Source organism: Schistocerca gregaria, chromosome 4, assembly GCF_023897955.1.
Source record: "Schistocerca gregaria isolate iqSchGreg1 chromosome 4, iqSchGreg1.2, whole genome shotgun sequence".
NCBI classification, from domain to species: Eukaryota; Metazoa; Arthropoda; class Insecta; order Orthoptera; family Acrididae; genus Schistocerca; species Schistocerca gregaria.
In genome coordinates this window covers 745,890,623-745,913,716 of record NC_064923.1, presented here as the reverse complement: position 1 = coordinate 745,913,716, position 23,094 = coordinate 745,890,623, and the positions used below count along the sequence as shown (strand labels likewise).

Below are 23,094 nucleotides of genomic sequence, written 5' to 3'. Positions count from 1 at the left end.
AGTGGTTAAACTTTCTATGGCTGATGGCAAGTTATTGAAAATGTTTGTTACTTACCTTTTAGGACCAAAGTAAGTGAAGATGGTTTTTATTTCTAGTATTGATTCCATGAACTGATTTGTCGGTTTGAAAAAGGGCTATATTTTTAATGGCAAACTTCATTAAGGAATAAATATATTGGCAAGCAATGCTTAATGACCCTAGTTCCCTAAACAAGCTTCTGCAAGATGTTCTTGAGTTCACACCACAAACAATTCTTATTTCACATTTTTATATCTGGAAAACGTCAGCTTGGCTAGATGAGTTACCTCAAAAAATAATTCCGTATGACATTACGGAACGAAAGTAAGCATAGTATGTCAGCTTTTTCATTTTTATATACCCTGTGTCTGACATCATTCCCACTGCAAATAGGGATTTGTTTAGACACTTAAGCAGTTCTGTGATGTGCTTGTCCCTGTTGAATTTATTATCAGGCTGTAATCCCAAGAATTTAACACTGTCTTCTACTTCTATCTGTCTGTCATTATTTACGAATATACAGGTGGGCAACCTCTTACAAGCTCTGAATTGCAGGTAGTATGTTTTTTCAAAGTGTAGTGACAGAGAATGGGGTAGGAAACCCTGAAAATTTCATTAACTGACCTTTCTAAGACTAGTGTTTGTATCATCTGCAGTAAGTTTGCCCCCATTTGCTGAGTGGTCAGTACAACAGAATGTCAATCCTAAGGGCCTGGGCTCGATTCCCAGCTGGGTTAGAAATTTTCTCCACTCAGGGACTGGGTGTCGTGTTGTCCTAATCATCATCATTTCATCCCCATCAATGAGTGCAAGTGGCCAAAGTGGCGTCAAATCGAAAGACTTGCACCCGGCGAACGGTCTACCCAACGGGAGGCCCTAGTCACACAACATTTACGTTTCTTTATCTGCAATAAAACAAATTTGGCATCTGGTAATGTTACTGATGAAAGGCCATTGATAAACACAAGAGAAAGCAAGCATGGTAAGATGTGACTTTGTGGGACACCACGTGTAATTAGTTCCCAGTTGGACGATGCCTGATAGCTTAAGTCATGTCTCTTCCCTAATGACACCTTTTGTTTCCTGCCGGAGAAATAGGAATTGAATCATTTTACTACATTTACTGTTACACTATATTATTCTAATTTACACAAGAGAGTATAAATGAAGATCAGAACAATAAAAAATTAAGAGGCTGTTAACATCTACATCTACATCCATACTCCGCAAGCCACCTGACGGTGTGTGGTAGAGGGTACCCTGAGTACCTCTATTGGTTCTCCCTTCTATTCGAGTCTCGTATTGTTCGTGGAAATAAGGATTGTCGATATGATTCTGTGTGGGCTCTAATCTCTCTGATTTTATCCTCATGGTCTCTTCACGAGATATACTGCTTGACTCTTCGGTGAAGGTATGTTCTCGAAACTTTAACAAAAGCCAGTACCGAGCTACTGAGCGTCTCTCCTGCAGAGCCTTCCACTGGAGTTTATCTATCATCTCCGTAACACTTTCGCGATTACTAAATGGTCCTGTAACGAAGCGCGCTGCTCTCCGTTGGATCTTCTCTATTTCTTCTATCAACCCTATCTCATACGGATCCCACACTGTTGAGCAGTATTCAAGCAGTGGGCAAACAAGCGTACTGCAACCTACTTCCTTTGTTGTCGGATTGCATTTCCTTAGGATTCTTCCAATGAATCTCAGTCTGGCATCTGCTTTACCGACAATCAACTTTATACGATCATTCCATTTTCAATCACTCCTAATGCGTACTCCCAGATAATTTATGGAATTAACTGCTTCCAGTTGCTGACCTGCTATTTTGTAGCTAAATGATAAGGGATCTAAGGTGAAGTCAAGAAACAGTAATGTAAATCATAGATGACCTTTGGATGCTGTGTGAAGATACAGTGCTCTGCATCACTGGAAACAATTTGGGTGCAGAGTCCAAGATTTAAATTTTACCAGGAGTGTGCTACAGATCTTCAGGTTTCATTTAGAGGCTGTATTTTTGGATGTAATGGGGTGTGAAGCATTTTTAAGTTTGTAAGGACCTCCTTCAACTTGATTTTAACCTGTTAATTTGTTGGCAAAAGGCAGATACTCTTACCATTCATCCACTGGCATTAATAATAATGCTAGCTGGCCGAAGTGGCTGTGTGGTTCTAGGCGCTGCAGTCTGGAGCCCCGAGACCGCTGTGGTTCGAATCCTGCCTCGGGCATGGATGTGTGTGATGTCCTTAGGTTAGTTAGGTTTAACTAGTTCTAAGTTCTGGGGGACTAATGACCTCAGAAGTTGAGTCCCATAGTGCTCAGAGCCATTTAAACCATTTTAATAATGCTAATCATGAGATTACTAAATTGTTTGCAGAAAATTAGGACTATTTTGTAAGGATTCAGATATTTAAAATAAATTAAAATCTCTGGAATGACAAAAAAGAAAAAGTATTTTGATATTTGTGTAACTGTTATTATATAGACAATGTGGATATGGAATTTTTTACGTTTTGTGGGAAACATTTATATTATCAGCAAGGTGAACTGCACTTTACTAGTGCTTTTGTAGCTGTACATGAAGTGCATTTTTTCAAAGTTTCATTGCCTTTGGCTGCTTCCTGGTTTTACTATGCAGCAGAACTAGGCCTGAGGGAAGAGGTATCCTGTATAGTATTCTGCCTGTAGGAGGAAGGTGAAAATAGATGTGTGTTGTTTGCCTCACGAATACAAGTAAATGTAGGATTAGTACACAAGTCTAGAATATTTCCAGAATTAAAAATCAGGCTGATAGAGTGGAGTTAAATTTTTTATTGCATTTTGCCATCAACCATAATCACAGACATTGCTCAGTGTTAAGAGAATTGTCATTCTCTTAAATTCTGTTCACAGAAGTTGATACGTAAATAAACTACTGTGATAATTGTGTTATAGGAGGTTGAGAAAACGTTCATGTGTAAAGAAAGCATGGTAGTTTTTAACTTGTAAGAATTATGTAAGTAAACAAATACAGTTGCTATTAATAACAGCAAAAATAGTGACATTTACTAATGGTACAAGTATTCTGGTCACAGGGCTCAACCCCACAATGCAAGATACATCCGAGACAATCAGTAACCAAGTACACAAATGATTCACAACAAAAAAGTAACCAAATTTTTTAAGAATTAAAAACATGTAAAAGACGGTCAAATTTATTTATTTCACATATATCAGAATCTCAGTGATTTTTCTTCTTTGGTTCCCATTACGATTCCTTGTCCTGTGCAGCTCCTATGCATCTCAGTATCATTGTATATTCTGTCGTACATGTGTGTGTGTGTGTGTGTGTGTGTGTGTGTGTGTGTGAGAGAGAGAGAGAGAGAGAGAGAGAGAGAGAGAGAGAGAGAGAGAGAGAGGGAGAGAGAGGGAGAGAGAGAGAGAGAGAGAGAGGGAGAGGGAGAGGGAGAGGGAGAGTGTGTGTGTGTGTGTGAGAGAGAGAGAGAGAGAGAGAGAGAGAGAGAGAGAGAGAGAGAGAGAGAGAGGGAGAGAGTGTGTGTGTGTGTGTGTGTGTGTGTGTGTGTGTGTGCTAATTTACGTATGACTGTGCCATGCAAGGTTAGTTTTTGAGCCATGCATTGAGCAAAATAGCTTGACCTGAAGAAGAAAAGTGAGATCATTCACATAAAGAAACTCAGAGCAATCAGAAATTGGACTGGTTGGAAGTTTTAAGTATCCATAGTATTAAAATCACATAATGATTGGACTGTTGATGGCTTGAATAAACTGCTGAAGAAACATCCAATAATAATGCATACAGCAAGTTTGTTGCAGAGTGGACGTAGTGTGATTCAACCAACTCTGAACAAATAAACGTCAAGTCAGGTTAAGAAAGAAACAATAATGCATATATGAAATGCCACACATGGAAAGAAATGTAGGACAGGCTAGTGTCTATTTACGAACAAAAATATGGTACCGGTGTTTACATCTTACTGCAGCAGTGGTATAGTTCGCAGAAGAAACCAACTACTGACATAGGGACTCGTATTGCCAGAATAGAGGGTCTTACACATCACTTACAAAACTGTCATGACTCTACCAGGAGCATTCAACTAGTTTGTCGGTGTTTGGGAATCTGTGCAGTCTTGTGTCCGGGCTTACTGTAGAGAAAGAATGAACACAAGTGATAAAAGTGAAATTTTAGCATATGCAGCAAGAAACAGCTGAATGAAAACTGTGGTAAAAATCTTAGCATTTTGCAAAGTTAGGTACCCATCACTGTTTTCATAATGTGGGTCATTGGATTCATGACTGCAAAAAGCAAAAATCTGTGACTGCAAATCAGTCTTCTAACAATGGAGAAGCTCTCTAGAAACATCTGGAGAAGCATAGTACATGGATTCAGGAGCAACTGATCACACCTTGAATCAATATTCTTGGTTCATAACCTATGAATAATTTCCAGAGGCACATCCTTTTCATATTGCTTGTGGAAAATACATTTCTGATATTGGACATGGAGACATTAATATTCTAGCCAAAAGTGGAAAGTAATGAAAAGAGAAGCATATCAGCAAGATTTTTTGTGTTCCAGAGTTAACTAACTGTCTGTTGTCCTAGGGTGCAACTGTCATTAAAGGTATGACATATCAGTCTGACAATAAAACATGTAAAGTTTGAAAGGTTGAAAGTGTATTTGCAGTAGGAAAAAAACATGACAAACAGTTAAAATTAAATTTAAGGTTATGTCAAATCATGAGTATAGTGCAAATGTTTCTGCTAGTGAAACTCTCCTTTTGTGGCATAAGAGAATTCCGCATCAGTATGTCATGCAAGCCAAACAAGTTTGTCAGTTGCTAGGATAAATTTTCAAGATCAGTAAGTTGAAGACTGTGTTATTGGTAAGATATGTAACTGTCATTTACATCCAGTAATACCAAATAAAAAGAAATAGATGATCTTTGTGCATTCAGATAGGTGTGAAACAAAAGAAAAAAAAATCAAGAAGATAACCTTCAGATCATTCCTGTACTGAAAAATTCTGGAGAATTCTGTGGAGAGAGAGAGGGAGATGTACATTCTGATGATGTCAGTGAACAGGGAGCAGTAGTTCAGTCTAATAGCAAGTATCAGTTAAGAGATGGCAGATCATTAAGATTGCCAGCAAGATGTGAGAATCATGTATCCATTTTAGGTACTGTTAATCCATGAACATACAACAAAGCAATTAAGTTTGCTGAGGTAGAAAAATGGAAAAATGCAATGAATTACTTCATTGAATGTTATGAAAACCTGGGCATTACTGGATCCAACAGCACTTCAACAGGTCAATGATTACTGATGATGCTCCACATTTCAAGGGAGGACTTGTGGCTAGAGGTTTCAAGCAAGTTGCAGCCATAGATTATCTTGGTTTGTAGGTAAGTGACTAGATTTGATTCGGTTCAGATAGTCGTATCCATTGCAACCTTCAGGAAGATTTTTCATGAACAATTTGACATCTGGATTGCTTTTCTTTGTGGAAAAATGCTAGTAACAAAATGTCAACTGCCCTATAGACTGTGTAAATGTACAAAGCATAGATACTAAAATGAGATACTGCACCTCTAGAATTCTAACACCGAATTCTAGACTATCGACAAACCAACTCCCAGTCCAATTCAAACCGTAGCTGCACTCATGTAACAAACTGAAGAGAGTTGCAAGAATCATCAGTATATTCATCTTTATCCACAATAAAAGTGAAACAGAGAGATGGAGATGCCAAGTGCATCAACCTATTAACAACCAATCATTGCCATGTTTCCAGTAAAAAAGTATACCTTATGCTGGATTTTGTAAAGTAGAGGGCAATGATTTGATTTTTTATTTAGTCCTGTAGCTCACATACAATACAAATAATATAGTACAAGTCAAGTGAAAGAATACAGTATTACCTATACCTTTTAGATACACACGACTTAGTGTGATCATAACCTTCATCATGAAATAAAAACTGACAGTGGAGAGGTATATAACGCATATCGGGGAATGCAAAAAATAGTGCAGTCATTTCTGTAAAGCAGAAATGGAACAATTTGTCTGATGTCTAACAGGGCATGATCATTGGCTGTCAGGCCAAGGGTGGATGCATTTCAGAAATGGATGAGTTCATAAACTGTTCATGTGCCACCTTGGTTAAAGTATATCATGTAAGGCAAATTGGTGCAATCCAAACACAGCACCATGGCAACTGTGGTGCACGATGGACCGTAGATGATAGGAGTGAATGATGGCTGCAGGGATGTGTGTAGGCGAAGAGATGTGCAACTGTTGAGCACACATCAACCAAGGGGCTATCAATAGTGTCTCCTTAACCACTGTTCAGCAAACATTGGTCCACTTCCATAGCAGACACCTGATTCGTGCACCCATGCTGACTGCTTTTCATCAGTGATGAAGGCTCGAATTTGCATGCCAATGCTGCAGCTGGACATACACTGAGTGGTGACAGGTGGTGATGGCAGATGACCATTAAAAGCGAACAACCTGGTATAATAGATGGAAGAGTCCAGGCTGGAGGAGGGAGCATTGTGACCTGGAGATTGTTTTCTTGGAATTCTCTAGGTGATCTCATAATTCCAAAAGGCAAAATGGATCAACAAAACTAAGCAGGTATCCTTTGGGCCCATGTCCATTGCTATATCTGCATCTACATGGATACTCTGCAAATCACATTTAAGTGCCTGGCAGAGGGTTCATTGAACCACCTTCACAATTCTCTATTATTCCTATTTCGTATAGCATGCAGAAAGAACAAACAGCTGTATTTTTCCGTACGAGCTCTGTTTTCCCTTATTTTATCGTGGTGATCGTTTCTCCCTATGTATGCCGGTATCAACAAAATATTTTCACATTCGAAGGAGAAAGTTGATGATTGGTATTTTGTGAGAAGATACCATCACAATGAAAAATGCCTTTCTTTTAATGATGTCCAGCCCAAATCCTGTATCATTTCTGTAACACTTTCTCCCACAGTTTGCGATAATACAAAACGTGCTGCTCTTCTTTAGGTATTTAGTTGAACTTACGGCTTTTACATTAGACTGATTTATCGTGTAACCGAAGTTTAACGAATTCGTTTTAACACTTATGTGGATGACCTCACACTTTTCGTTATTTAGGGTCAACTGCCAATTTTCACGCCATTCAGATATCTTTTCTAAGTCTTTTTGCAATTTGTTTTGATCTTCTGATGACTTTATTAGTCGATAAACGGCAATGTTATCTGCAAACAACCTAAGATGGCTGCTTAGATGATCTCCCAAATCGATTATATAGATAAGGAACAGCAAAAGGCCTATAACATAACACTACCTTGGGGAATGCCAGAAATCGCTTCTGTTTTACTTGATGACTTTCCGTTTACTACGTACTGTGACCTCTCTGACAGGAAATCGCAAATCCAGCCATAATTGAGACGATATTCCATAAGCACGCAATTTCACTACAAGTCGCTTGTGTGGTACAGTGTCAAAAGCCTTGAAAATCTAGAAATACGAAATCGATCCGAAATCCCTTGTCAATAGCCCGGGTATTTCGTATGTAGATGTAAAAAAGTGCTTCACAGTTTTCACTCGTGGAAAGGTACATCTCCCTGTTGGTAACAGTATCCCGGTGATTGAAGTGGTCACACTACTATTCCATAGTCAAATGTTGTTGTTTTTATGTATGAGGTTGGTACAAAAGCTTGTAGTACTTTTGTTTTGCGTGGTGGTATTCCCCTGTTGCTATGGGTTTATGTTTCGATTGTCATTTTTTATTTGTAGTTCACTGCTGCTCTTTGAGTTTACATATTATTTTATCATTTGGAGGTTGCAAGTGGAGCAGTGAACAATAGAAAATGAAGAAATCAGATCATTTCCAATATATTCTTCTGTTTGAGTTCAGGAGAGGGGTGACAGCAGCGGAGCAAACCAGAAACATTTGTGCCATGTATAGGAATAATTACATTGGACAGAGCACGGCGAGAAAATGGTTGTCTCATTTTAAGGAGCATAATTTTGATGTTAGTGACTCTGCACATTCAGGAAGATCTTCGCGGTTTGATGAAAATTGTTTAAACACGTTAATCCGCGATGATCCACATCAGTATACTCGAGAACTGGCAGATATGATGAACTATGATCATTCCACCATTGTGCAACATTTGCATGCAATGGGGATGGTTCAAAAATTGGGTGAATAGGTATGGCATACTCTAAGCCAAAATTAAAAAAATCTGTGGGTGGCCATAGGTGCATCTCTGTTTGCTTATCATCAACTGGCTCATGAGTTTCCGTACCCTGTTGATGAGAAATGGTGTCTTTATGCTAACATAATGAACAGAAAGGAATGGTTTACCCCAAGCAAAACAGCAACTCCCTGTACATCCCTGTACACCATCCATGAAACATAATGTTATGCAACTGGTGGAACAGTGGCAGTGTGGTGTATTGCTTCTCCGATATGTATCGATCTATACTGACAACAATAGAGATGTCCTGCAGACACAATCCAACAACAACGACCAGGAAGACTGTGTGAAGTTATGTCCACATTCCGCTCGACTGACAAAAAACACTATACAGGATTGGATTGGGAAGTCATTCCTCATCCACCTTATTCACCTGATTCTGCACTGTCAAATTTTCATCTTTTCCACTTTCTATCTAATGGTACAGGAATACTCTGTTCCAAATTCTGAAGGTGGAGGTGTAAGATACAGGCAGCAAAAGGTATGTGCAATTATCACAGAAGCCAGATGGCAGTTACAAGAGTTGAGGGACACAGAAGGGAAGAAGTGATTGTGATGGGAATGAGAAAGGATTGTAGCCTATCCTTGATGTTATTCAACCTGTATATTGAGCAAGATGACATTGTAGTTTTGTCAGGGGCAGCAAAAGGCCAGGAAGAGCAGTTTGAACGGAATGGCCCTTACCTTGAAAGGAGGATATAAAATGAACACCAAAAACAAAGCAAAACGGGGGTAATGAAATGTAGTCGAATTAAATCAGGTGATGCTGGAGGAACTAGATTAGGAAATGAGACATTTAACGTAGTAGATGAATCTTGGTATTTGGGAAGTAAAATAACTGATGATGGGCAAAGTAGAGAGGATATAAAATGTAGACTGGCAATGGCAAGGAAAGCATTTCTGAAGAATAGAAATTTGTTAAGATCGAGTATAAATTTAAGTGTCAGAAAGTCCTTTCTGAAAGTATTTGTGTGGAGAGTAGCCATGTATGGAAGTGAAAAATGGACGATAAATACTTTAGAGAAGACGAGAATAGAATCTTTCAAAATGTGGTGCTACAGATGGATGCTGAAGATTAGATGGGTAGGTCACATATCTAACGAGGAGGTACTGAATGGAATTGGGGAGAAGGGGAATTTGTGGCACGACTTGACTAGAAGAAGGGCTCGGTTGATAGGACATGTTCTAAGGCATCAAGGGCTCACAAATTTAGTATTGGAGGGAAGTGTGGAGGATAAAAATTGTAGAGGGAGACCAAGAGATGAATACACTAAGCAGATTCAGAATGATTTAGGCTACAGTAGTTACACAGAGGCTTGCACAAGATAGAGTAGCATGGATAGCGGCATCAAACCAGTCTCTGAACTGAAGACTGCAAGAGAAACATCAAATTACATTCAACGACCTTCGTTTCCAGAAGAAAATGCACTCCAAACGTGGCTCAAAGAGTTCTTTGCCCCAAAACCACGTGGTTTCTACAGTCGCGGACTCTAAAAGTTATCGCAGCATTGGCAGACCATTGTAAATAGTGAAGGAAGATACAGTATTGCTGATTAAAGGCTCTGTTACACACATGGAAAAATGCTACAAACTTACATATTAACTGAATAAATTAAGCTGACACTATGTGGCTTACATGCCAGACCTATGTCAAGAAGTGACTTCTTTTCTTTAATTATATAATACACTCAACTGTCTCCTAGAACAAGGCAGTAGCAATTTTGAAATCACTAAAATGCTGCTAGTTCTTTTGACAGATGTAATCTGTAAATATGAAAGCTTTATGTAGGAGTGCAACTAATATGTTGTGCTGTTTCTGCATTTTAACCATTTCAACTTACCTGAATGTGTCCGAGCATTCATAAATTTCTTTATTTGCTGAGTTTTGTGAGATGTCTTCCATTTTCTTCATTGCACAGAGATCGTGAATGAATCTCTGAAAATTGAGATGTTTGTAAATTAGCATTTACAGTTACATATTCATTTTATTTATTTCTTATTTATTTATCTGCAGTAAGAAGGTGCAGCCAAGATTTTGGTGTAAAAGCTCATTGTGAGATTGTTTCGTAAATACATTTTAAAATCATTTAACAATGAAATTCTGTTAGTGTTAGCGCTCACAGTATCTCTGTTACCAGTTTATCTCACAGAAATAGGTTATTAACGTTAACTGTTGTCTAAAAAGAGAGACCAAGCAGAAATTAAATCGGAAAAAGACATGCAGAAAAGCAGACATTAATTCCTTTCTATAACAACTCCCTTTGCTCAGTACGTGTACATTCATGCAGTTTATGAGAAACATTTAGTGACCCCACGCAGATAGTCTTACCTTTCCATTCTCTGGTGGATCGCCATTGCCGAATGTTGAAGTGACAATGAGTATTAACGTCTCTTGCTCAATACTGTTCATGTCGTAGTCATCCATGCAGCATACCTATCAATAGGCGACAAACCAACTTGTCACAACTATAGAGATACATCGAACAACAATGTGTATGACAGATTTCTAGATGTATACCGGTAGAGTAAGAAAAGATAAATATAAAAGCCACATACTTAGTTGTTGTACAGTAGTTAATCATGACTATTCTGTATAGGTTGTGCTCCTTATGATAACAATGAAGACTGGATACTCTATGTAAATATAAAAATTGTTGACGAAAGGCATGTTAATAGTACAGTTGCATGCTACATGATTGTAAATGGCCTTTGTGGATCTCCCTCCCAATAAAGAGTATCACCTCATAAATGGAAACTAATGTTACTTCCACATATTAGGAAAACATCTGTACATAATAAACGTCTACAATAATTAACCTGGTGTCCTGGTGTTTGTTTGGAGACGTTTTTATAGTATTTCAATCCATGTTCCTTGTCACCATGTGATAGTATTTCAGCCTATAACATAGAAATAATTTCATCATGCTGTTTTGTGCCTTGTACAGTGGAAAACCTCAAATATACAGCTTTTAGAAGACTTTAAGCTAAACACCCTGACTGTGTTCCCCCCCCCCCCCCCTCCCCCAAAATGAACCATGGACCTTGCCAAGGTGGGTTAGCTAGAGTGTCTCAACAGTACAAATAGCAAAGGTAACTGTGGAGAGGCGAAACAAAACTTATAGATCCTGAAAAGAGGCAGTGTGCATGTTTGACTGGTGGTGGAATGTTATACCCCTTAAACAGGAAGGGAAGTAGAGTTTAAAAAGGGAAATTGATCGGGTGAAGTCAGACATGATGAGAATTAGTGAAGTGCAGTACCAGGAAGACAAGGACATCTGGTTGAATAAGTACAGAGTTACCAATACAGAATCAAATAGGGGCAGTGCAACAGAGAAATAACAATGAATAAGAAAATAGGAATGTAGGTAAGCTACTATGAACAACATAGTACACACATTATCATAGCCAAGATAGGCATGAAGCCAAATAACCACCATAGTAGTACAAACGTATGTGCCAAATAGCCCCACAAATGATGGGAATTGAAACAATGTATTACGAGATAAAAAACTACTCAGATAATTAATGCAAATGAAAATTTAAATTTGAAGGGGGACAGGAATTCAGTAGTAGCAACAGGAAAATAAGATAAAATAGTAGTAGAATATGGACCGGAGGGAGGGAATAACAGGGGAAGTCACCTTGTAGTATTTTGCATGGAGGATAATTTAATCATCGCTAACGCTTGGTTTAGGTTCGTGTAAGAACATAGTCCTCCCCCCATAAACCATGGACCTTGCCATTGGTGCGGAGGCTTGCGTGCCTCAGCAATACAGATGACCGTACCGAAGGTGCAACCACAACAGATGGGTATCTGTTGAGAGGCCAGACACACACGTGGTTCCTGAAGAGGGGCAACAGTCTGGATGATTGACTGATCTGAGCTTGTAACACTAACCAAAACATCCTTGCTGTGCTGGTAGTGCGAACAGCAGAAAGCAAGGGGAAACTACGGCCGTAATTTTTCCCGAGGGCATGCAGCTTTACTGTATGATTAAATGATGATGGGGTCCTCTTGGGTAAAATATTCCGGAGGTAAAATAGTCCCCCATTCAGATCTCCGGGCGGCAACTACTCAAGAGGATGTCGTTATCAGGAGAAATAAAACTGGCGTTCTATGGATCGGAGCATGGAATGTCAGATCTCTTGATCGGGCAGGTAGTTAGAAAATTTGAAAAGGGAAATGGATATGTTAAAGTTAGATATAGTGGGAATTAGTGAAGTTCGGTGGCAGGAGGAACAAGAGTTTTGGTCAGGTGAATACAGGGTTATAAATACAAAATCAAATAGGGGTAATGCAGGAGTAGGTTTAATAATGAATAAAAAAAATTGGAGTGTGGGTTAGCTACTACAAACAGCATAGTGAACGTATTATTGTGGCCAAGATAGACACGAAGCCCACGCCTACTACAGTAGTACAAGTTTATATGCCAACTAGCTCTGCAGATGATGAAGAAATTGATGAAACATATGATGAGATAAAAGAAATTATTCAGGTAGTGAAGGGAGACGAAAATTTAATAGTCATGGGTGAGTAGAATTCGGTAGTAGGAAAAGGGAGAGAAGGAAATGTAGTAGATGAATATGGATTGGGGTAAGAAATGAAAGAGGAAGCCGTCTGGTAGAATTTTGCACAGAGCATAACTTAATAATAGCTAACATTGGTTCAAGAATCATAAAAGAAGGTTGTATACATGGAAGAATCCTGGAGATACTAGAAGGTATCAGATAGATTATATAATGGTAAGACAGAGATCGTAGAGGAAGACCAAGAGATGAATGCACAGGATAGAGTAGCGTAGAGAGCTGCATCAAACGAGTCTCAGGACTGAAGACCACAACAACAAGATAGTATGCGTGGACGAGATGTGGAGACACTGGAAGGTTTCATACTGATTGTGTAATGGTAAGGCATAGAATTTGAAATTAGGTTTTAAACTGTAATACATTTCAAGGGACAGATGTGGACTCTGACCACAATTTGTTGATTATGAGCTGTAATGTAATATTTAAGATATAGCAGAAGTGTTCTAAATTAAGGACATGGGACCTGGATAAATTGAAAGAACCAATAATTATTCAGAGTTTTAGAGGGAGTATTAAGCAATTTTTTACTGAGGCAGTGGAAGGGAATGCAGTAGAAGACGAAAGAATAGCTTTGAGACATTAAATTGTAGTGCAGCAGATGATCAAACAGATACAGAGTCGAGACCTAGTAGAAATCCTTGAATGGCACGAGGAACACTGAATTTGACGAAAGAAGAAAATATAAAAATAAATCGGGAAAAAACTGATACAGAAGTCAAAAAATGAGACTGACAGAAAGTGCTAAATGGCTAGAGGACAAATGCAAGTCTGTAGAAGCATGCATATTTAGAGAAAATACATATTCTGAATCACAGAAAATTAAAAAGACCTTGTGACAAAAAGAAGAGCTACATGAATATTAAGTGTTCTGATGCCAAAGCACACAAGATGGAAGAGCGGAAGCAATGGGTAGAGGGTCTATAAGGGGAACAAATTTTAAGACATTATTGTAGGAAGAGAAAAGGAAGTAGTTGATATGAGACGAGAGATATGATAATTCGAGAAGAATTTGACAGAGCACTGAAAGATCTAGGTAGTAAACAACATTCCCTCAGAAAAGCTGAGAGAAGATGAAGGCAGCCAGTAGAAAATGCACACACACAAGGACAGGCGTCAGATGGCGAGCCAGGATGGGCTGCTGTAGATGCAATGGTGTCAGTGCTTCTCATTCACATGGCTGTGCAGAAATATTTAGCACATTCCAACTTACATCGCAAGGCTGTATCATTCAAAGGCACCTTGGGTGGCATAATTGTGCAGAACAACTCTGGTGAACGCCATTGGCTTGGAGCTGGGAATACCTTAGTTCAACCTTCAGTAAATGTAGGTGGCTGTCGGTCTCATTGATATCGTGGAAGGACATTGGCGGCCTCGAGGCAGAAGCCGGCATTTTTGTGGTAATTGAGTCGATGTTGCACCAGTTCTCCGATTATCTTTGTGACCGGATGGCCAGTACTTATAGTCGCAGAAGGAGAATTTCAGATGCCAAAGTCACATACTAAAGGGCTCTTCGTTATGGTAGAATCGGGCCTGTGACCAGCACGCGGACGTGGAATTCGGAAGTTAACAGGGATCATATACAGCAAGCAAAAGGTTATGTGCAGCATGTACAGAAACGAGCCTGCAGTTACAGGAGTAGAAGGTCGTGAAAGGAAAGCATAAGTTTAGAAGAGATTGAGGTAGGGTTGTACCTTATTCCCGAATTTAATCAATACACTGGGCAAGCAGTAAAGGGAAGGAAACAAGAATTTGGAGGAGGAATTAAAGATCAGGGAGAAGAAATAAAAACTTTGAGGTTTGCTGATGATATTATAAACATAGTAGAGAGAAACTAAGGGAGGAAGACAGTAAACACGTGAAAAGGCTGTAGGTTGCAGTAGTTATTTTGAGACGAAAAGGCTTGCACAGGATAGACTAGTTTGCAGAGCTGAATCTAACCAGTCTTGGAACTGAAGACAACGGCCACGGACTGCTGAGCTCAACAACATAAGCTGAAAGTGAAAATGTTGCCAGCTCGTAGCGCACTACTGAAAGTGGAATATATGTGAGTCTCAGCTCCAGTGTCGTGAAACAACACCAGCCTTCTTCGTAACTCTGAGGTGATTGTGGTTGGTAGTTTTGTGACAAGCTAAATATTTCATCAAATAAGTGGTGAAATTATCCGATTCATTAACAGTCAGTGTGAAAATCCATCATTTTTTTATTTGTTTGCAAATAGGACACTGCTGAATCCCATGAGCCACTGCACTATAACTTGTCGATAGTTTTTCCGTCCGTACTGTATAATTCAACAGTAGTGTAAGTCCGTTATTGGACTGTTGCAGTGAGGTGCTTTATTACTATTGTTAATAATAATAGTAATAATAATAATGATAATAATAATAATAATAATAATAATAATATGGATACTTATCCTCGTGTTGGACATATCCATGAAAGTGAAAAGAAGAGAGAGGACGAAAGTTACGAGTGCCACATAGGCTGGTTGTGTAGAAGGCGCTAGGCGTCTCATTGGTACACCTTTCCTACAGAGCAATTATAAACTAATTTTACTTACTATTCCAAGTGATGTACTGAAAGTATCTGGGACTTAACCAATGACAAGTGCACCCAGTCCATTCATCAGGTCATTTCATCTTCTTTTGTTGGCCTAACGCCTCATTTAAAATGATTGGCAAGGTAAATGTAATCTTCCCTATTTATCTTAAGGATAACATAAATGATCTCTACAAAACTCAGAACAGAACGCCACAGAATGTATCTAAGTGTCTGTTAGAAACTGTTTGTCATACTGATACGGCCCATTTTGAATATACTATTCTTCCTTCGTTGTTTTCGTTTCATAATTTCGCCATTGTTTAGAATTTAATATTCCAGTAGAGTGTGTAATTCTCAAAATTTGGTGCAGCACATGCTGGAAATAATTCACGTGGCGGAACAGATCGACAAGTAGAGAATTATAATATCATCAGACTTAGTATTGAGTCATAGAGTCCTATCATTTGCGCTATGTCAGTCAGTGTAATAACAAACACAAGATTTGTAACCGGTAGTGTATTTTCTTCAACATTACACTTTAAGGGAACGGTTACGGTATTCAGTAGCATCCATTGTCGATAAAATTAACTTAAAGACTATCTCTTAAAAAGATATTTAATACCTGCACGTTGAACACATGGCCAAAAATCTCGCCAAGTTTCTTGGCGAACGTCTCGGACCTGCCAGTCTCTGTGGCGTACAGGATTGTGGCCTTGATGCGCGCTGACAGCACACGTACAAACAGCTTCGAAGAGAACAGAGCTACCCTGGAATAATAAAAAGAAGAACGATCAGTTAAATGTGTTGCGAGACATTTCTTTTCTTCGGTGATACCCGTTTATTGCGGAGTTCCAACATACGTACTGGGTGGTTATGGAATCTACGAAAGGCAATGACATTAATCTTTATGCGTAAGGGTTTTTTTATTATTGGCTCAGATTGAACTATTTGCCAACCTTCTTACAACACTGAAAGGAGACTGTCAGTGATACAGGTCCCAGTTGTTCGCTACAAGGGAAGTATACTACAGTTTTTTTCCCTATAAATCTTCGAGAAGCATCTAATAACACTTCGAGCAAAGGATGCCCGCAACTAGATGTATGAAAACGTTTTCTCGAATCTAATGAAGGACGACCATTTCCTCATTGTACAACTAAACTTTATTTCATTGGGTGTTGTGTACAATGGCACTGCTACTTTTTTTATCTCCTTGTATGCCAAACCCAAGAGAAAACCAAGATATAAAAACTAGAAAGACATCCGAATCTGGTCGTCGTGTCATCTCTGCCAACGGCGTCATTTGATGTACTATGGACAGACACGGGGTCAGCTCATCTCTCCCGGACGTTGAAAGTTTTACAGGCCTTGTAGTCGCTACTTCTCATTCAGATAGCACCACAGTTGGCATCCTGAGACGAGTGCATCCCGTTCCAGGGCTCTAACCAAGAAAACTCGAACCTAGGTCTTTCGTACACCAGGCAGACACGTTGACGACGTAGCCACGGAGGCAGACATTAGGCCACATCATTGTGACAGGATCCAACAAAAACTTGGCAAAGTTACTTGCTTTCTAGTAAAAGTGAACAGGTGCTTGATACAAGATGCTGAACCGCCGTGAACTGGCTTGTGCTTTGATGATAAAGACGTTTGTAGAGGTTTTGTTTAACTGGCGGGGGCATCTGCAGGCAAAGGGCATGTAAACAAGATTAAGTGCTGTGCATCCACGAGCTTTCTGTCACTGACTCACCTACAGTCGTGATACGATATTATGGTCGTAAACAGAGGCTACCCCAACTTGTATGTTATAGTTGGATAGGAGGAACACCTACACGCCCGCGTTTCCGTTTGTTCCATTCTGAACAAGAGAGACGGTCTTACCTCCTTCATGCATTTTTCAAGTTCGAAAAGGAAAATGTCTTTTACGTTTACAGTAGAATTTTTCTATTTATTGTATGTATAAGTCACTTTTACTTTCTTACAAGTTTTCACAGTCTTGTAATTTTTTGGCCTGTGTTTAAGTGACGTAATTCGAAATATACCAGAACTGAAATGTATTGTGGATTTGTCCTTCGCACTTTATGTGCAGATCGCATTCGTTTAATGTTTGTTTTATCTCCGTTGGCATTTTGCAGCTGCGTGTTCAAGACATTTATGGGCAATGGGAATAGGATGTTTAAACTTTTTTTGTAGTTTCTTGTTGTGTTTGTTTTCCAATTCAAGCGCTATATCAGTTATCTTCTGCCAAAATAATAACTCATTCCTCCATTGCTATTCCCCAGATCGTCCATTAGTGGGATTGAGTACTAGTTTCCGCTGACATTTTCATACTGATAAAAAAGTTATGTTTTTAAATCAACATTTTAAATGTTTTGAAACTCATTATACATACTGTTAAATCAGAGTAAAAGAAATAAAGTAGCAAATCATGTCAGTGGTACTGATGTACATATTTAAACCTAACAAAGCCCTCTAAAACTGTTTGTTCAGAAAAAAGCTAACTCTGAGACGCAAACGTGAGAGCTCAGAATTTCATAGAACTGTCTCATATGACAAGATATGGTTTCTATCGAAACAGAAGTTCCAAATGCCGAAAATTTTGAAACAGCACGGGTACATCAAGAGTACAAGATATCATCCTATTAGAAAACAGTCCCTAAATGTTAGAGAAAATAGCCCCAATAATTGGACTGAAAGTAGCCACAGATGTTTTCTACTGTGATGTTAAAAGGAACTATCAGTTTTTAAATGAAACCGTAGAAACAAATCATTGCAGAATATTCCATTCTATGCAGACATGTAGCGAATGCTATATAATTCTTGGATGTCAACCGTGGTCACCATGTACTTGATTAATTGATCAGAGTGCTTAGGACCCGAAGTTTAATGTACAATCACAGTTTGAATACAGTAATAAATTTTTCCAGGAGACAAAAAAAGTTGATAACACAAATAGTACAATTAGCGACATAATAAAATACTCAGTGAAAACGAGCTGTTCTTTTGTATAGTTACTATTTGATTGACAATCAAATGCACATGTTTTTATAATCTGGGACAATTGCGTGAATATTACATTGTTTAACATTAATACTTAACAGTAGTAAAAACTACATCAATTAAAACTGTGCGCTATACCGGAACATCGAAAGCGACAGTGTATTACGAGCTGAACATCTCAGAACACTGGTCAAAGAAGCTATTATTAATTCTCTACTTTGAGTATCGCACGGCGTATTCCGACGTTCCAGTTGGCGTAGCGTTGGCAACAAAAAGCAGAACATGGTTACGAATTCTGATTCGGCACAGAGTGCAAATCGACATCCACATCTATGTTCTGTAAACCACTTTGAAGTGCATAGCACAGGGTACTTCCCAATTATTAGGGCTTTTTCTCGTTCCACTCACGTATGCAGCATGAGAAAAAGGACTGTCTGAATTCCTCTTTGCGCGCCGCAATTAATCTAACCTTGTCCTCACCATCCGTGTGGGAGCGATACGCAGGGGTTTCAGTATTTTCCTAGAGTGATAATTTAAAGCCGGTTCTTGAAACTGTGTAAGTAGGCTTTCAAGAGATAGTTTAATCTATCTTCAGTTTCTTCTACAACTCTGTGACATTTTCCCACGGGTCCTATTTGGTGCAGGTCCCACACACTTGAGCGATTTTCTAGGAGAGACCGCAAAAGTGATTTTCAAGCAATCTTCATTCTAGACTAATTGCATTTCCCCAGTATTCTACCAAAAAACTGAAGTCTACCACCTGCTTTATACACGACTAAACGTATGTGATCACTCCATTTCATATCCCTACCAAGTGTTTCATCCACGTAGCGTGTGTAGTAATTAAAGTACAGCTGCTCACAGAGCTCCAATGAGGTTACAATTTATTGTATGGTAGCGAAAATTGGTAGATATTCTAATGCGTGAATGTGAAACCGATTTACGCTGGAAAAAAAGTTCCAGTTCTGGCCAACAGATGCAAATCCGGCGCTGTGAATGCAAGGAAGTGGCATAGTAATGTTTTCGGAGGTTATGGAGTAGGAACGGTATGTGGACACAGAAGGTCAAACAACTGAAAAAGGCATAAAATTGCTTTACTATTAGCCGTTGCTTACACATTTTGTTCAATATGAGCACCGGAGACGTAAACGAGATGCTGCATCCGTAAAACGACGTGATTGACAGTTGCTCACAACTGTTCTAGTGGAACCTGTGCAACTTGTTCCTGTACATTGGTCTTCAGATCAGGTAGAGAACGAACATGCAGCTGGTAAACGCGTTCTTTTAGATATCCCCTGAGCCTAAATTCATAGGGATTGAGGTCAGGTGATCTTGCAGGCCATGCATTTACGAAACGTGTGCAGGTAACACTTTCCATTCAGTTTCGTTCTTCCAAAGCAGGAATCAAAAGCTGTACAAGAAGGTCTCAATAAGGTGCAGACGTCACGGTTCACCTGACAGGTGCTTTGGTATATTCTCTTCAAAGAAGAACGGACCGAGAATAAAGATGCTTGTGAAGCCACACCACGCAGTCACATAAGCGAGTGGAGTGGCTCGTTATGCACAACACATCGTTTAACAGTGCTCCACATTCGACAGTTCTATGTACTCACTGTAATGTAAAAGGTACCTTGTCACTCCATAGAATATTGCCCGGCCACATGTCATCAACATCGATCTGAAGGGCAAATTCAGAACGTTGCTGCGGATTATGAGGCTTCAGTTGCTGCACCATCAGGATCCTGTACAGGACCAGTAAAAATAGACTGTAAATTCCTTGCTGGTGACCATCGGATGGAAAATTCTCGTGGCACTGCATGAACACTAGTACTAACCGGGGCGCGTTCTGCATGGTCACTTGCAGCAACAACAACCTCGTCAGTAACTCCCACTGGGATAGGACGCCTTCCTCTGCCAGGCACCAGATCAAGCTAACCCGTGTTTTCGAATTTCGTCATAGTGATCATCTTTAAACCATTTAGTGACATCCGATCTCTCCTCAGACGTTTCAGTCGACGATAGACTCTCAGTGCAGTACTGTAATTGCTTTTGTTTCTATAAAACAGTTTCACTTACAGCGAACGCTCTCTCTTCTCGATAGCCACACTGTTAACACACGTTGTGACTTGTCAAGTGACAGCGTGGGTTTCATGCCATCATACAAACAGTGTACAGCGCCAAGCCGGCCGCGGTGGTCTCGCGGTTCTAGGCGCGCAGTCCGGAGCCGTGCGACTGCTACGGTCGCAGGTTCGAATCCTGCCTCGGGCATGGATGTGTGTGATGTCCTTAGGTTAGTTAGGTTAAAGTAGTTCTAAGTTCTAGGGGACTAATGACCACAGCAGTTGAGTCCCATAGTGCTCAGAGCCATTTGAACCTTACAGCGCCAACTTTATACCTGATAGCCGAAACTGGGGCTTAAGTATTTCCCAGAGTAAATCGGTTCTGCATTAACACATTAGCAGTTACAGCCCACACTGGATTTTCGTGAGTAGCTTCACTTTAATTACGTCCACTCGGTATTTATATGAGATGACTGGTTCCCACTGTGACTCGGCGATACAGCAGTCACGGGACACCATGTTTTCTTGTATTGTGAGTTACAGAATTATACATTTTTAACATTTAAAGCAAGTTGTTAATCTCTGCACCACTTTGAAATATTATCAAAATCTGCCTGAAAATGTATGCAGTTTTTTCAGACAGCACTGCTTTATAGATAACCGCAGCATTTGCGAAAATTTGGAGGTTACTGTGAATATTGCCTGGGAGGTCATTCAACCCAATATGAACAGCAAGGGCCCCAACAAAGTTGTCTGGGGGACACTCCAATTTACTGGATCATTTCTGTTGATGACTGTCCATCCAAGGTAACATTCTGCGCCCTCCACACCAAAAAATTCTCAGTTAAGTCATAAATTTCACTTGATACTCCATGCAGTTGTACTTTTGACAATAAAGGCAGGTAGGTTAGTTTCAATGCACAATCTGATGCATATGGAAAGTTTCGTACTGAGATACAGTATTACGCTGTACGCTCTGAGCCGCGCGGGATTTACCCGAGCGGTCTGAGGCGCTGCAGTCATGGACTGTTCGGCTGGTTCTGGCGGAGGTTCGAGTCCTCCCTCGGGCATGGGTGTGTGTGTGTGTGTGTGTTTGTCCTTAGGATAATTTAGGTTAAGTAGTGTGTAAGCTTAGGGACTGGTGACCTTAGCAGTTAAATCCCATAGGATTTCACACACATTTTTGTACGCTCTGAAAGTAACGGGAGCTGTTGCTTGTTCTGAATAAACGAGACTTGGTTTACCACAAATGAAAATCGTTTTATTTGTGGTATATTACTTTGCTAAATTTTGATACCCGTTTTCAGTCAGAAGTGCAGCTTGATTTATAGTCATCTTGCCATCTTTACAGAAATTATTAATAGTACTTACTTATCTAGGTGGACTTATGCTCGCTATCACGAATGTTAATGTTGATGTCGTCTGAACTCACCTGGCAATTTGTTTGAAATTAAATCTTCGAGATGGCTTGCTCATTATTCTGTTATAAGTACAACTCTTCCACACGTGTGACTTCCAAGCAGGATCCTGCAACAGTCAAGCACGAGTTCAGGTCAATGACGAATAATTGCTCTTGCAACCCAAGAATTCTGTTGCCGATAGATGTCGGCAGAGTCATAAAAAAGATTGGTCCGCTGAACAGAAGGAAGAAACTGAATTCATCCATAATGGGTGATTAGTTAAGCTTGCAGAAACAGATGTGGTAGAAACTGGCGACTGAAACTTAAGCGCCCATATACTACAAACGATGTATTCAACAGTATTTTGATGGAAAACTACGAACGCACGATTTATCTCATACATGACGTCGCAGTTTTACGATCAGTATACATACAATTTTTCTACTTATAACTTGGTACTTCAGGGCACTGACGCTGTTACTGACATTGATGATTAGTAGTGCTTCGTAGAATAGTTCTTTGTTTACGCCCTATACTATAAAATCATGGATTTATTTCTCTCTCAAAGAGTTGCGATGCCCCATCTGGCTGTTATACTAGCAATATTACTCAACCAGAGCTTCTAATTATGCCTCTATTTCACTGACATTCTGAAATTCGACTATTCATCAGATGACTGATTCATTTACTCGTAAACAGTGATTAAAGATAGCAACTGAGCCTATGGAAGGCCAAAGGACCTATGTGTTAAAATCATTTTATCGCATTTTCAAAAGGGAAAACTACGTTTCAGAACGACCTTGTGAATTACAGAGAAAAGGAAATAACGCATTTCACATTTTACTTGTTACTCAACCTTTTTGATTGCACGGAAGCTCCCACAGTATCAGTTAATTGCAACCACTATACACAAACAAAATGAGATACGTCGAAAGGAACGTTCTTTGTGCTGATAATTCACGAACCATCTACGTACATCTCAGTTTTATTGTTACTTAAATACACTACTGGCCATTAAAATTGTTGCACCACGAAGATGACGTGCTAAAGACGCGAAATTTAACCGACAGGAAGAAGATGCAGTGATATGCAAATGATTAGCTTTTCAGAGCATTCACACAAAGTTGGAGCCGGAGGCGACACCTAAACGTGCTGACATGAGGAAAGTTTCCAACCGATTTCTCATACATAAACAGCAGTTGACCGGCGTTGCCTAGTGAAACGTTGTTGTGATGCCTCGTG

At 39.5% G+C, this 23,094-nt stretch overlaps 1 protein-coding gene across 2 annotated transcripts in view; it reads right to left on the bottom strand.

The window, feature by feature from the left end:
• LOC126266892 (nitric oxide synthase, salivary gland-like) overlaps positions 1–23,094 on the bottom strand; it is a 143,473-nt gene that overhangs the window by 83,953 nt on the left and 36,426 nt on the right. For both annotated transcript variants that reach the window (XM_049971558.1, XM_049971559.1), the window contains exons 10-13: positions 21,885–21,979; positions 16,018–16,162; positions 10,600–10,704; positions 10,112–10,206 (exon numbers count right to left, since the gene is read on the bottom strand). In XM_049971558.1, coding sequence (XP_049827515.1) covers positions 10,112–10,206; positions 10,600–10,704; positions 16,018–16,162; positions 21,885–21,979 — 440 coding nt within the window. The remainder of the gene's footprint in view (positions 1–10,111; positions 10,207–10,599; positions 10,705–16,017; positions 16,163–21,884; positions 21,980–23,094) is intronic.